The following is a 15,414-nucleotide window of genomic DNA, read 5'->3' as shown; positions in this document are numbered from 1 at the left end:
ACTATGCCAAGTTCTATCAGACCCAGAGCTTCACAAATGCTAGGTAAACCCACTAAACTGAGCCACACTCCCAGCCCCTGCTGATGGATTTTTAAAAAAGAGTTACTTATTAATTATGTGTATAGAATTCTGCATCTATGTATGCCTACACCAGAAGAGGGCACCAGATCTCATTCTAGATGGCTGTGAGCCACCATGTGGTTGCTAGGACTTGAACTCAGGACATCTGGAAGAGCAGTCAATGCTCTTAGCCTCTGAGCCAGCTCTCCATGCCCCTGCTGATGCGTTTTTATCTCAGTAACTTTTTTAAACCTGAGGACAGCTTGACTTATCCAGTTCAATGGATACTTACTAAACACGTGTCAGACTACATGAGAAACACTCTCATAACTTCATGAAGCTTCAATTTCATAGGGGAAAAGTATGAAAATGGTAAGTCAGTAAATAAAAAGTAGAATGACTATAAAAGAGACAGAAAAGCATGATGGGAAAACATAGGGCAAGTCTTACTCTTCAAAAATTATTTTATTAGGGCTGGTGTGTGTGTGTTCGAACACACATGCACAGGTGTACATGGCCTTGGCATATATATGTACAGGTCAGAAGGCAACTTTTGGAAGTCAGTTCCCCTCTTCTACTATAGGTTCCTGGGATCTAACATGCTGTTCAGGCTTGCACTTTTACCCATCTCAGCCGCTTGAGCTTCACTGTAGCAAGCATGTGAGGGAACCATTAGAGACTTAGACGACCTAGTGGCCCATGCCTTTAGTCACAGCACTCGGGAGGCAGAGGAAGGTGGATCTGTGTGAGTTCAAGGCCAGCCTGGTCTACAGAGCGAGTGCCAGGATAGCCAGGGCTACATAGTAAAATCCTGTTTAAATAAATAAGTAAATAAACAAACAAATAAATAATGCCAGTTAAGCCAACAGCTGAGAGTAAGGTAAGAGAGGGGGGGTGTAGTGTTTATTTAGGTAGAGGGTAAAATATGTAAAAAGGCCTAGAGGCAGAAAAGATCAGGTATGTCTAACATTAAGGTTGTTTTTTTTTTTTCCAAACACAGTAACAGAGTTTTGTTTTGTTTGTTTTTTGTTTGTTTCTTTTTTTGAGACAGGAACATGTCCTGGAACTCAGTCTGTAGACCAGGCTGGTCTCCAACTCACAAGAGATCCACCTGCCTCTGGCTCCTAAGTGCTGGGATTAAAGGCAGGCAACACCACCTGCTAGCAACAGAGACCATTCTTGCACAGGACTTGGGGGTTGTTTTCCTGGACTGAGCGCTCACTACAGATTCTTTGCAGCTCTTTCTCCAGGGTCTGGAGATGTTTCTTCTTCCTGCTCTAGATAGCTTGTTTTTCGGAACTACTTGCCTTTTCAATACTCCACCACACCCCTCAAAGTAACCATTAAAGGGCCAGCAAGATAGCTCAGCAGGTAAAAGGCATTTGCCACAGAGTTCAATGACCCCAGCTTGCTCTCTGGAACCCACAGAGTGAAAGGAGAGAACCGACTCCTGCAATGTCTTCTCTGACTTCACATGTGTGCATTCACACATGTACACATAAAAAATTTTAAATTTAATGTAATAAATTAGGGCTGAGCTGGGCAGTGTGGGAACACTCCTTTAACCCCAGTATTTAGGAGACAGAGGCAGGTGGATCCCAGAGTCCGATGCTAGCCTGCACTACAGGGTGAATTCCAGGATAGCCAGGGATACACAGAAAAACCCTGTCTTGAAAAAACAAAGTTTCTTATATAAAGGATATAAATAGAGGGCTCAAAGGGTAAGAATGTTTGCTCCCCAAGCGTGGACCTTAGTTCAGATCCAATCACATAAAAAGCTGTGAGGAACTTACAAAGTGTTCCCTTCTCAGATTCCCTTTGTGTCTTAACTCTTCTCCCCACCCCTCTCTCTTGCTTTTCCAGACAGGGTTTCTCTGTGTAGTCTCGCTCTGTAGACCAGGTTGGCTTAGAACACAGAGATCCCCTTTCCTCTGCCTCTCCAGCGCTGGGATTAAGCATGTGCCAATCCACCACCCAGCCAACTGGTTCTCTTGTGTACACACAACTTGTACAACTTATACATTGGTTTACTCAACACTTGCTGGGTATCTGTTTTGTACCAGCCTCCTCTGTCCTCAAGGAGCTCAGTCTTTTGTAGTGCCCACAGGGCAAAATCATGTTGGGTATTTGCAATAATGAGATTCCTGGCTTCATGCTTGGTGTACTGAGTCTTCAGGGATGGACTCTAAGTGGACACTTAAAAGTTCATTTCTGGCCAGGCATTGGTGGTGCACGCCTTTAATCCTAGCACTTGGGAGGCAGAGGCAGGCAGATCTCTGTGAGTTCGAGGCCAGCCTGGTCTCCAGAGGGAGTGCCAGGATAGGCTTCAAAGAAACCCTGTCTCGAAAAACCAAAAAAAAAAAAAAAAAAAAAAAACCCTCAAGAAACTAGAAATCAAACTACCAAATAATCTAATTAAAAAGTCTAATTAAAAAGTGGGGTACAGATCTAAACAGAGAATTCTCAACAGAACAATCTCAAATGGCAGAAAGACACTTAACTAAATACTCAACATTCTTAGACATCAGGGAAATGCAAATCAAAACCACTCTGAGATTCCATCTTGCAGCGATCAGAATGGCTAACATCAAAAACACCAATGACAGCTTATGCTGGAGAGGATGTGGAGAAAGGAGAACACTCCTCCATTGCTAGTGGGAGTGCCAACTTGTACAGCCGCTGTGAAAATCAGTATGGTGATTTCTCAGAAAATTAGGGATCAACCTATCTCAAGACCCTGCAAAACCACTGTTGGGCATATACCCAAAAGGAGGCACATCCACACCACAAGGACATTTGTTCAACATAGCAACATTATCTGTAATAACCAGATCTTGGAAACAGCCTAGAAGCCCCTCAACTGAAGAATGGATAAAGAAAATATGGTATATTTACACAATGGAGTGCTACTCAGCAGTAAGAAACAATGACATCCTAAAATCCACAGGCAAATGGATAGAACTAGAAAAAAACATCCTAAGTGAGGTAACCCAAAACCAGAAAGACAAATATAGTATGTACTCACTCATAAGTGGATACCAGACATAAAGCAAAAGATACCTATTCTACAATCCATAACCCCAGAGACGTTAGAACCCTCTTCCAGAAGGAGATGGAAGCAGGTGCAGAAATCCACAACTAACCATTGGGCTGAGCTCCTGGAGTACAATCAAAGTGAGGGAGGAACGATAATAAAAGGAGTCAAGACCATGATAGGGAAACCCACAGAATTAGCTGACCCAAGTTAGTGAGAGATCACTGACCCAGGTCTGACAAATGGGGAACCTGCATAAGACCGAAATAGACTCTCTTAATATAGGAGACAGTGGTGTGACTGGGACAATATATGAGGCCACTGGTAGTGGGTCCAAGATCTAACAGTAATGTACAAACTGACTCAGTGGAGCCCATTCTATATGGAGAGATACCATGCCCAGCCTAGACACAGGGGTGTGGGAGGGGAGTGGGGGGAGCAGGAGGAGAGGAGGGAGGGACAACTGGGACTGGAATGTAATGTAAAAAATAAATTAATACCCCCCAAAAAGAAACCCTGTCTCAAAAAAACAAAAATCCATGTCTTTGTTGTTTTGTTGTTTGTCCTGTCTTTACTAAAACTAGAGACAACCAGGAGTCAAACAAATGAAATTTCAACGCTAAGAAATTGCGTTAATAATGTATGTGCAATATATTATGAAAATAACTCCCCTTTTACAATGGAAAGTAGTCTTATAGAGGTAGTCATAACTGGACAAACTGTAGCCCTCCTGGTATTTAAGCCCTTCCAGAGAAGCAATACTGTGTAAGGGCTTGCGGAGTACTGAGCAGTCCAAACGACACTAAGTTGTTTGCGGATGTTGTGTTGCCTGAGGCTGCGTGGAGGATCCGGAAACATGGAAAATTGAGACTATGAAGCAGTCGCTCGCCCAGATTTAATCGCAACTAGACCTTCTCGGCTCTGTTGGCTCAACAGTGCGCAGGTGCACCTAGCCCTTGGTTTTACGCGTGCGCATTATTTAATTGTGAAGCTACAGGCGGAAGATGGAGAGCGAGTGTTTCTTCTCCCCTCAGAACGTTCAGTGCTAGAATTCAGAGACTGTAGCCGTGTCTGTTTTTGGAGAACGATCGAGTGTCTCATTATAATCCCCCTTTCCTTTTGGGCCTCTCTGGGGAGCTGGCTGCCAGTACCTAATATGGCGAGAGCCCGTGCGTCCCCGCGCTGGTTCCCGGCGCTCGGCTCCGCGGGGCGGCCCCACGAAAGGGCGGGAGTTTCGGGGGGCGGGGCCTGGCCGCCCGTCAGAGCGCCGCCCCTGGCCTGGCCTGCCGGGTACTGGGTAGCTTCTGCGGTTGCTGAGGAGCGCTTCGGGATTCCCGGGAACCGAAGGTGGTGAGGTGGGTCTGGGGCAGGCGGGAGGTGCCGAGGGTAACGGTCTGAGGCCAGCACGGGCGCCCGCGGGGATCTCGCCCGGGCAGCGGCTTCCCTTTCCCCGGAGGAGCCCCGGGCCCGGAGAGGAGCTGGGACGGTCCTAGGGGTCCCGGCTGGCCTGCCTGAGCCTCCTGCTGCACCACCGCAGCTCCGGAGAACTTCACGCCAGGGCCAACCGGCTAAGACGCTGCGCTCCCCGCAGATCTCACTTCGTGCTCCCCCGAGCTTTGCAGCTCCCCGTTACCCTGCCTGCCGAGCGCTTTGCACGTGATCTGCCCCCTTGAAAGTCCTGTCCCAGCCCGCTGCTCCATCCTCAGATTTAGTCAAAGATCACTTCTTCAATATCTTTCCTAGAGGCCTGCTCCAGGCTCAGCTAATTTCGATTCTTGGTTTTTGCGATCTTTGCCCAAGTCAGTGTTCTTCCCCTCGCTCGTGTTCTGGGCTTGTTTATTAGAAGCCATGTCTTTTTTCAACTGTATGTCCCATGATGATAGCAGTAACTAATGAAGTTTCTGAATAGTCGCAAGATGACAGCTCTGCTAAATGCATTATCTGCAAAGGCCCCTTTAGTCCACTCTGCGATCGATGATGTGGGTTCCATATGTAAACATTTTATACATGAAGAAATAAGCACCCATAAATCAAGTTCCACAATGAGTTAGAATCTGCCTATGCATATGATTGATGGCTTAACTAGATTGTCTTTGAGTTGCTGTTTGTACATTAGCCTGTAAGATACAGAGGCTACTGTTAACAATTCACATTTTACTAAAAGGGCTTTTTTTGAGGGGGGCGGCGGGTAATAGGAATTGAACCCAGAGACTTATTCATGCCAGCCAGTGTTATACCACTGAATTAATCCTGAGCCGTCTTTTTGTTTTTAAATTACATCTACAGTGTTCTGTCTGCATGCATGTTTACACACCAGAAGAGGGCACCAGATCTCATTAGAGATGATTGTGAGCCACGATGTGGTTGCTGGGATTGAACTCAGGACCTCTGGAAGAACAGTCAGTGCTCTTAACCTCTGAGCCATCTCCCCAGACCCCTGAGCCCTTTTTACTTATTTATTTTGAGACAATGTCTGACCAAGTTACCAAGGCTGGATTTGAACTTGGTGTCCTCTTGTCTTGGCCTCACAAGAAGCTGAGATTTCAGGCCTTGTGTATCCAGGCCAGGCCCTAGAAGGTTTATGAAGGAGAATTAATGTTACCAAATCGATAATATTCATAACAAAAAAATCTAGGCCAGATCCAGGTTGTGCTCCCAGTACACCTACACCCCGTGTTCTTCCAGGACCCTTCCACCTTATTTTGTTCTTTTTACCTAGAAAACCTCAGGCCTCAGCATTCCCCATTAGGAAATGCTCCGAGGTGCTGTGATTTTATAGTTTCTGACTTTGACAGCTAATGCTTGAGCATAGAATTTGGAATCATATTAGAATTTGGTTTCTACTTTGCTGCTAACTAGTTGTGACTCTTAAAAAAAAATAAGTGCCTGTGGCAGGGCAATGGTGGGGCACACCTTTAATCCCAAGCACTCGGAAGGCAGAGGCCATCAGATCTCTGGGAGTTCAAGGCCAGCTTGGTCTACAAAGCTACACAGAGAAACCCTATCTGAAAAACCAAAACCAAAACCAAACAAAACAAAACGGGGGGGGGGGAGTGTGTGTGTGATAGTGGAGTTGTACCATGGTGTACATATGGAGGCTAGAAGACAACTTTGTGGAGTTGGCACTTGCCTTCCGCCTTCATGTGGGTCACACTCAGATCATCAGGCCACTTCTTTACTTGCTGAGCCATGTTCCCATTTCCCCTTTCATTTAAAAATTTATTTTTAATTTTGGGGAGGGTTGTGCATGAATGCAGGTGTCTGAGGCCTTAGACCTGGAGTTAGAGGCAGTCGTCAGCTGCCCAGAGTGGGTGATAAGGACTGAATTTGGATCCTCTGCAAGAGCAATATAGGCTCTTAACCAAAGCACCACTTCCTCACACTTAGATATTTTGTTTTGTTTCTCCATTTGTTTTGTGTTTTGCCCTTGTTGGGTTTTGTTTTTGCTTTTTGAGACACAGTCTCTTTAGGTAGTCCTGGCTGTCCTAGCTGTCCTAGAACTTACACTGTAGACCAGACTGGCCTCAAACTCAGCCATCCACCTGCTTCTGCCTCCCAAGCGTTGGGATTTAAGACATAGGCCAGGACCCAGCTCACACTAACATTTTTTAAATATTAGTTTTCCATGTTCTTTTTTTTTTCTTCTTTAGGATTTTATTTGTTTTGATTTTATATGTATGAGTCCTTTGCCTACACATATATATGTGTGCCATCTGTGTGCCTGGTGCCATCAGAAGTCAGAAGAGGAACTGGAGTTGCAGATGGTTGTGAGTCACTATGTGGGTGCTGAGAACCGAACCCAGCTCTTCTGAAAGAACAAGTGTTCCTAATCTTGGATCCTTGAATCTTAGTTCTCTTGATTGTAAAATGATGGCACTAATTTTTGTTTTGTTTTTTGAGACAAGGTTTCTCTGTGTTCCTGGCTGTCCTGGAACTCATTTTGTAGACCAGGCTGGCTTCAGACTCACAGAGATCCTCCTGCTTCTCCTAAGTGCTGGGATTGAAGGCATGAGCCAACACTGCCCAACTGAGACAGTAATCCTAATACCGCTAAGGTTTTTTGTGTTTGTATTTTTTTGATAAGGAAGGTTGCAACTGATTGTTGTAAGAGGTCCACAGCCACACCACCCTGAATGTGCCTGATCTCATCTGGTCATTGTAAGATTAAACACTGTACACATTGTGCATGGTGTTACTTTTGCTTTAGGAATGACTGTGGAACTCTGCCAATATTTTGTAAAGCTATTGGTGATCATAAGGGTCATGTAAGGCAGGCACTGAATTCAGATGCTCTCGGCCAGCCTGAGCTACTAGAGCAAGACACCGTCTCAAACAAACAAAACCAGTGCTTTTGTGCTGGTGGTATTTACATTTTGGTAAGTTGTTACACATGATAATTAGAGGCAGATAGACATGGTTAGTAGAAATGCCAGTGCATATGTCTAGGAGTGGTGGTACTTTACATGGTACAACTTCCCAAAAAGGTGACAGTTGATCAGAAACCTGGTTAGAACAAATCATGTGGATAACAAATGAGAACACAGCTCCTGCCGTGTTCTAAGCACACGTGAGGATGGCTGGCCATGTGGCTGGAGGAGTGGCAAAGGGGAGATGAAATAGAATTGATTCATTTGGCTAAGATGGGTCAATTAGGACTCTATGCACGATTATAAAGATTTCCTTTAACTGTAGTTGGCTGTTATCTAGGGTGTGGTGGCTTTGTGTTTTGAGACAGGGTCTCTATATGTATCTCACGCTGCCCTCAAACTTAACTGCATAGTCCATGGAAGACTAACTTGTAGCAGTTCTTCTGCCTCAGTCTCACAAGTGTCAGGATTTTAGGCATGTCCCACTATGCCTGGCTATTTATGGTGTGTGTGTGTGTGTGTGTGTGTGTGTGTGTGTGTGTGTGTGTGTGTGTGTGTGCCTGCAGTTCTCAGGTGAAGGTTAAAAGACAACTTTTATGAGACAGTTCTCTCCTCCACTCTGGGTTCTGTGGACTGAACTCAGGCCGTCAGGATGGCAGCGAGTACTTTTACTCCCTGAGCCACCTCATCAGCCCTGTTTGGTGTTTTAAAAGGATCCTCTAACTGTTGTAGTCAGGGAAAAAAACAAAACAGAATTTAGTGGTGTCACCAGCACCTAGGAAGCTTGGGCAGTGCTCCAGTTTTGTTGCTGTGCAAGGAATCCTCCCAGGGTTAGTATTAAACAGCAGTTGTTTGTTACCTCAGAGTCACTGTGGGTCAGAAATTTAGAACTGATTAGCCGCTGCTTCTGGCTTAAGAGGCTCAGGCAAGGTTGACAGTGATCTGAAGAGTTCCACAAGGGCTGGGAGATCTACTTCCATGATGCCTCAATCACAAGGCTGTTGGCAGAAGTCCCAATGCTTTCTCCTGAGCCTCCTCACTAGCACTTGTGTGTCCTCAGGACAGAGCAGGTATTTCTCCAGAGAGTAAGTAAGCAACAAGCCACAGCACCTTCTGTGGCCTTTTCTCAGAAGGCATTTCTACTTAAACATTTTCTTATGATTTATTTTATTAGTATAGATGTGTTGCCTGCATGTATGTGTGTGTCATTACATGTATAACCTCAGGGGTCAGAAAAGGGTGTCAGAGCCCCTGGAACTGTCACAGATGGTTGTGAGCCACCGTCTGGGGGCTGAGAACTGAATGCTGGTCCTCTAAGAGCATCAAGTGCTCTTAGCTGCTTAGCCAACTGTCTGGCGTTAGTCACATCTAGTTTATACTACACTCAAAGAGAGGAAATTTGGTTTCACTTTTTTATTTTTAGAAAGGATTTCATGTAACCAGGCTAACCTTGAACTCACTGACTTTAAACACTGGATCCTTTTGCCTTGATCTTTGAATGCCCGGACTGTAGATCTGTGCCTCCACCAGCAACTTAGGCTCTCTTTAATTTTTGGTGGGGGTGTGGTGGTGGTGATGATAGTAGTGTGGTGGGTTTTTTTTTTTTTTCTGGTTTTATGTATATGGTGTGTGTGTGCAAGTGTGTATCCATGTTTACTTGGGCAGGGCCAGAGATTGGGTGTCTCTCTTGATATCTTTCCACGTTATATGTTGAGTCAGGGTTGAGCACTTGAACGCAGAACTCAACAATTTGGCTAGTGGAGATAGTCGTCTGTGTTACTTAGGAAATGAGTGTATAGAGAGATTTAAGGCTGAGCCTTGGGACCCTCAGTCTTCAGATGCTGGAGAGGCAGAAGACCTTGAGTCACTGCCAATAGCACAAATTCTAATTGTTCTTAGTAATAAAATCTCCTAGTCAGATATTGGGGGGAGAAGCAAAGCAGCCTGGCTCTAGCTCTTACCTCTGCCTCAGATCACATCCTCAGACTGCTTCAGACTGCCACTGCTTGGAATCTCTCTCTTGTCTCCTCCTGCCTTATATTCCTCTCTCTGCCCAGCCATATCACTCCTGTCTCCACCTCCTTGTGGTGGGATTAAAGACATGTGATCCCAGCACTTTGTGTGAGTTCTGTTTCTCTTTTAGACCGGATCATTTTCATGTAGCCCAGGGTGGCCTTGAGCTAACAGAGATCTGTCTGCCTCTGTCTCCCAAGTGCTGGGATTAAAAGTGTGTACCACCACTGCCTGGCCTCTATAGCGAACGAGTGTGGCTGATCTTCAGACAAGCTTTATTTGTTAGATCATAAACAAAATATCACCACAACTGCCTTGTTGGTTAGTAGGTAGCCTGGTTATTCAAAAGAGCCAGAAAGGCATATTTGTGTATGTATTCATGAATGTTGGCATCTGTTTTTGAATTCTTAAAATTTTTATGGTACAGTGACAGACACCTGTAATTACAACACTTGGGAGGTAGAGGCAGGAGACTCGGGAATTTTCTTTTTTTTTCTTTTTTTTTTTTCTGAGACAGGGTTTCTCTATAGCTTTGGAGGCTGTCCTGGAACTCACTTTGTAGACCAGGCTCGCCTCGAACACACAGAGATCCACCTGCCTCTGCCTCCTGACTGCTGGGATTAAAGGCATGTACCACCATCGCCCTGCCTGAGACTCAGGAATTTTTAGCTACGTACAAGTCCCAGGCTAGCCTGGACTGTATGAAACCTTCTCTGAAAAACAGAAAGAACCTATGGCACACGCCTTTATCTCAGCACTCAGGAGGCACAGGCAGGCTGATCTCTGTGAGTTCAAGGCCAGCCTGGTCTACAGAATGAGTGCCAGGATAGGCTCCAAAGCTACACAAAGAAACCCTGTTTCGAAAAACCAAAAAAGAAAGAAAGAGAGAAAGGAAGGAAGGAAGGAAGGAAGGAAGGAAGGAAGGAAGGAAGGAAGGAAGGAAGAAAGGAAGTCGAACCTGCAGGCCACTAAATTTATAACCTCTGGACTAAGGTTGAGATTTGCCAGGAGTAGGTGTGTATTGCTGACAATTTACTAATGACTAAAATGAATTACACGGCTCTTGCCTTGAGGCACACAGTGGTAGCAAAGACAGACAGATGCTCATGGTAAAATGTAATGTGGATGACAGTACGATGGTGGTGTACCTCTTTAATCCCAACACTTGGGAGGCAGAGACTGGTGGTGAAAGACCCCTGGAGGCTCAGGCCCCCAGGATCTCTGCCCAGGACCTCAGTGACCCCAATCACCAGGCGGAGTAAAAAACTTGATGCAAACAGCAAGAGGTTTTATTGCAGTTGTTTAACCCCATTTTAGCTCAGGCCTTTCATCCATTAACCATGATGGATGGCTAGGAAAGATGCCGAGAAGCCATGCAGTAGAGATCTTATAGGGCAGCATAAGGGGAGTGTCTAGGGGTACATACAAGTTCAGGATTGGTGTGCCTCCAGGCTTGCAGGGCTTGCCCTTGTGTTGATTGGTCAACTGGTTGTTATGGCCCATAGGCCCTCCCAGGGCGGTTGCTATGCTCTGTGCATCATTGCTGTGCACTTGTCTATAAAGCACACCCAGAGCCATAAAGCATAGCACCACCAGCTAACTTCTGATTGGTTCCTTGCCACAAGGCAGGCATCTGACCAAGTGACCAAGGCAAGGTCAGGCAACCTAGTGCTAGGCTGTTATGGCTGCCAAAATGGGCAGCTGGTCCCTTCAGTGACTCTCAAAAGTTCAAGGCCACCCTGGTCTACAAAGTGAGTTCCAGGAAAGCCAAGACTACTCAGAGAAACCCTGTCTCCAAAAAAAAAAAAAAAAAAAAAGATAATGTAGACATTAGAATACATGTTTTCTTTAATATAGGTGAATGTATATGTGAGCAAGAGACTGCGAGTGTGTGCATGTGCACACATATAGCCATAAAAATTTGACTCCAATGCTTCATCTGGGTGGGCAGGATAGGAGATAGACTAAGCCATGCTATAGATCGCATCTTGGCAAATGAAAAGGATTTGGAGTTCTAGAAACTTCCACATTGTATTTAATTGTTGTGTCATTGCTTCTGCCAAGATCAGGGCATCTTCCAGATTCATTCCACAGGTTGCTGAGTCACGAGTCAGACACAGGGGTGTGGTGGCATAGCAGGGGTTCTTAGTTTAATGCTAAGTGCCAGACAGAGAGGTGCAACAGCATAGCAAGGGTTCCAGTTTTAATGCAGAGTCCCAAAGGCAAACCTAGAAGCAGGGGTCCTGTGACTACGCTCATCATAGCTCCTTGGAGAGGTTAGAGTCCATCCTAGTCTTTTAAAAGTTCTGAAGAGATTGATTGGAGAGATGGCTCATTGGTTTAGAGCACTTGCTGTTCTTGCAAAGGATACAGGCCTAGTTCCTAGCACCCACGTGGTAGCTCACAACTGTCTATAACTCCAGTTCCTGGGTATTCCATGTTCTTTTTGGCCTCTTCAGGCATCAAGCACTCACATGATACATATACATGCATTCTGGCAAAACACTCATATACATAAATATATATATTTAAAAAGAAAGTTCTAGTCAGTCTGTGGTGGCGCATGCCTTTAATCCCTACACTCAGGAGGGAAGCAAAGGCTGGCGGATCTCTGTGAGTTCAAGGCCAGCCTGGTCTACAGAGCGAGTTCCAGGACAGCCTCCAAATTTACACAGCAAAACCCTGTCTCAAACAAACAAACAAAAAAGTTCTGAGGAGTCCTGTAATAAAGGAACCTATTTACTTCATTCATCCAGATCCATTTCCGCTTAAACATTTGCTGAGTAAATTTGAGGAACCTGGCCTTCTCAATCTTGTTATGTTTTGGTCCCTAGCTCAAGAGGAGGTCTACGACACATAGATCAGTGATCAGACACCCTGCTGCAAGCAGCCTGTAGCTGCACAGGAACTGTGGATTTGTTCTTTGATGCTCCCATGGAGACAGGAAGCCCTGGATTGAACATGAAGCCCAAGTCGTTACAGCTAGTGCTGGAGGAACAGGTCCTGGCACTGCAGCACCAGATGGCGGAGAACCAGGCTGCCTCTTGGCAGAAGCTGAAGAATTCCCAAGAGGCCCAGAAGAGGCAAGCAACCCTTGTGAGGAAGCTGCAGGCCAAGGTGAGGCAAATGCCCCTCTGGGAAGGGAAAAAAGAACCCCTCACCCAGAGTTGAGTGCTAGAGTGGGATAAGGACTGGATGAGTGAGAGACCATGTAGGGGAGTGGACCAAACATCCTGGTGAGGATGGCCCAGATAGTTCAACTCTCAACCATAGCCTCTCCTTTGATGGTCACAAACTGCTCCACAAAGTATGGATTATGTTCCTTCCAAATATGACATTCACAATAGTTAAATTAGTTGTCTAGGTTTGTTCTCTTAGTCTAGAGTAGTGGTTCTCAACCTTCCTAAATCCTCGACCGTTTAATACAGTTGTTCATGTTGTGGTGACCCCAACTGTAAAATTATTTTCGATGCTACTTCATAACTATAATTTTGCTACTGTTATGAATCATAATGTAAATATGTGTGTTTTCTGATGGTCTTAGGAGACCTCTGTGAAAGAGTTGTTCCACTCTGCCAAGGGGTCACGACCCACAGAATGAGAACTGCTGGTTTAGAACTAAGCCCAAACCCAATACACAAAGCATATATTGTGTGTGTGAAAGTGTGTGTGTGTGTGTGTGTGTGTGTGTGTGTGTGTGTGTGTGTGTGTATTCAGGTGCACATAAACTGTGAGAGTGCATATGGAAACCAGAGGTCAATATTGAGTATCTTCTATCACTCTCCATCCTACTTTTTAAGTTTATTTTGTATATTGTGTGCCTATGTCTATGTAAGTATATGTTGTATGTCAGTGCCCTGAAAGGCAGCTGGAGTTATAGGCAGTTATGAGCCGTTCTGGGTGCTGGGAACTGATTTTGGGTACTCTGAAAGAACAGCAAACTTTTAAGCACCGATCTATGTCTTCAGCCTCTACCACACTAATTTTGGGACAGGGTCTCTCACTGAACTGGAAATCATAGATTCAGTAGGCTCGCCAGCCAGGGAGCTCCAGGATCTGCTGCCCTGCCTCTGTAGCACTGGGATGGTGGCTTTTCACACTGGGATCTGAACTTGGGTCTTGATGCTTGCACAGTAAACATTTTACTCTTTTTGTATTTTGTTTGTTTGTTTGTTTTTGTTTTTGTTTTTTCAAGACAGGGTTTCTCTGTGTAGCTTTGGAGGCTGTCCTGGAACTAGCTCTTGTAGACCAGGCTGGTCTCAAACTCACAAAGATCTGCCTGCCTCTGCCTCTGCTGGGATTAAAGGCATGTGCCACCACCAACAGGCACATTTTACTGACCAAGCCATCTTTACCAGCCCCTTGGAAATACTGATAAAAAAACAAAACAAAAACCTTGTGTAAGTCTGAGAGTACAAGCAAGCGTGCACCTGACACATGTTGAGGTCAGGGGACAACCTTAGGTGAGCTAGCCAATGAGTTTAGGGTTGCTCCTGTCTCTGCCTCCCGTCTTGCCTCAGGAGTGCCGAACTATAGACACACACTACCACATCTGGCTGTACTTGAGCTCTGGGGATCTGAACTCAGGTCCTCATGCTTGCACAGCAAGTGCTTTCCTCCTGAGCCATCTCCCCAGAAAGTGTTTCCAAACACCCGGCTAGAAACTCTTAAGATGCTGTGGCCTTAAGAAGATGACTTTGCCATCACCACCTGCTTCCCATGTTCACAGCAGATTCGCCCAAGATCCCTTAAAGCCTTTGGCTTGTGTTGTTTATATGGGCTATAGTTGTGCTCAGGGTCTGCTCTCTTTGCTTTAGGTTTTACAGTACCGGAGCTGGTGCCAAGAGCTGGAGAAGCGGCTAGAAGCCACTGGAGTAAGTGAGATTGAGTTCCGGACTTCCTCTCAGCCCTTAAAATATACTGGCTTGGCTTTATATGCTGCCAAGGAAGGCTGGGGTTATACAGGATGTTTGGTAGGAGTTCCTCTGTCTCCAGCTCCAAAGAGCTACCAATAAGGTCTTCTAGAGACCCTTGGCCTGAGAGATTCCTTCCCATGGTTTCCCATTTATAAATGCAGGTTCTGGGGACTTAGCATAGTGGAATGGGCATATGGCATTGGAGGGAAAATTCATTTTTCATCCAGCAGGTGTCAGTGTTTATGCATCAGGAAGATGTGCACCTTGCATGCCTGTAAGCATGCCTGTAAGCATGCCTGCAGTAGAAGGATGTATTAATTGCCTGGGTAGGGTTGGCTGTGAAAGACCCTTTTGTCATTCCTCAATTCCTCCTCATTCCCCTAAGGAAAGTTCTCAGAAGAAGGAAAGAACCAGAATGTATTGAGCACCTTCTGTGCAGACCCGGGCACCCCTAAGCATTGGTACTGTTATGTCAGTCAAGTGCAAACTCTGAGACAAATGACAACCACCTTGGTTTGTGGTCTGGTGATGATGCGTGACTTCCTGAGGTCCCAAATTAGTGTGATAGGGCCCTAGTCAAAGATGCAGCTTGCAATCCTCAGGCGGGGTGCCATTTCCCCCAAATGCCATCTTTTAGGGGAGGTGATTGGTTCACTTTTGAAGAAAGGAGTGTCCTGGGTTTGCTTTTATGACAGTGACTGAGAAAAGAAGCAAATTGCTCTCAAGAGGAAGAATAACAGAGAAAGTAGGCTGCTGTTGAAGAAGGCGTCAGGGATTGTCCTGGGTGATGTTTTTGTGTGGTATGATAAGGCCTGTCTGTCTCATAAGGGACTGATCCCTCAGCGTTGGGAAGGTGTAGAAGAACCAAACCTGGAACAGCTGCTGGTCCGATTGGAGGAGGAGCAGCAGAGGTGATGGACCCCAACTTTCCTGATCTGAGTGATGGTGCAGAGGGTGGAGAGGCTGAGGGAAAACTTCTGTTCTGCGAGTGGGAAAGTGCTGGGATGGTGGTTCATGTGGGTAG

At 45.6% G+C, this 15,414-nt stretch overlaps 1 protein-coding gene across 6 annotated transcripts in view; it reads left to right on the top strand.

The window, feature by feature from the left end:
- Positions 1-4,291: 4,291 nt before the first annotated feature.
- The window catches only part of Cep250 (centrosomal protein 250), a 48,461-nt gene continuing 37,338 nt past the window's right edge, over positions 4,292-15,414 (top strand). For 4 of the 6 annotated variants that reach the window (XR_003486466.2, XM_027421350.2, XM_035447089.1 and 1 more), the window contains exons 1-4: positions 4,292-4,449; positions 12,309-12,591; positions 14,292-14,348; positions 15,219-15,301. Coding sequence is in view for 5 of the 6 variants with exons in the window: in XM_027421350.2 (XP_027277151.1) it covers positions 12,409-12,591; positions 14,292-14,348; positions 15,219-15,301 (323 nt within the window). In the remaining variant the exon portion in view is untranslated. The remainder of the gene's footprint in view (positions 4,450-12,308; positions 12,592-14,291; positions 14,349-15,218; positions 15,302-15,414) is intronic. The other 2 variants (XM_027421349.2, XM_035447090.1) reach the window with 2 other exon arrangements.

The sequence above is a fragment of the Cricetulus griseus genome, chromosome 6 (genome assembly GCF_003668045.3).
Source record: "Cricetulus griseus strain 17A/GY chromosome 6, alternate assembly CriGri-PICRH-1.0, whole genome shotgun sequence".
Classification (NCBI taxonomy): domain Eukaryota; kingdom Metazoa; phylum Chordata; class Mammalia; order Rodentia; family Cricetidae; genus Cricetulus; species Cricetulus griseus.
The sequence above is the reverse complement of the archived record's forward strand: the minus strand, read 5'-3'. Positions and strand labels throughout refer to the sequence as shown.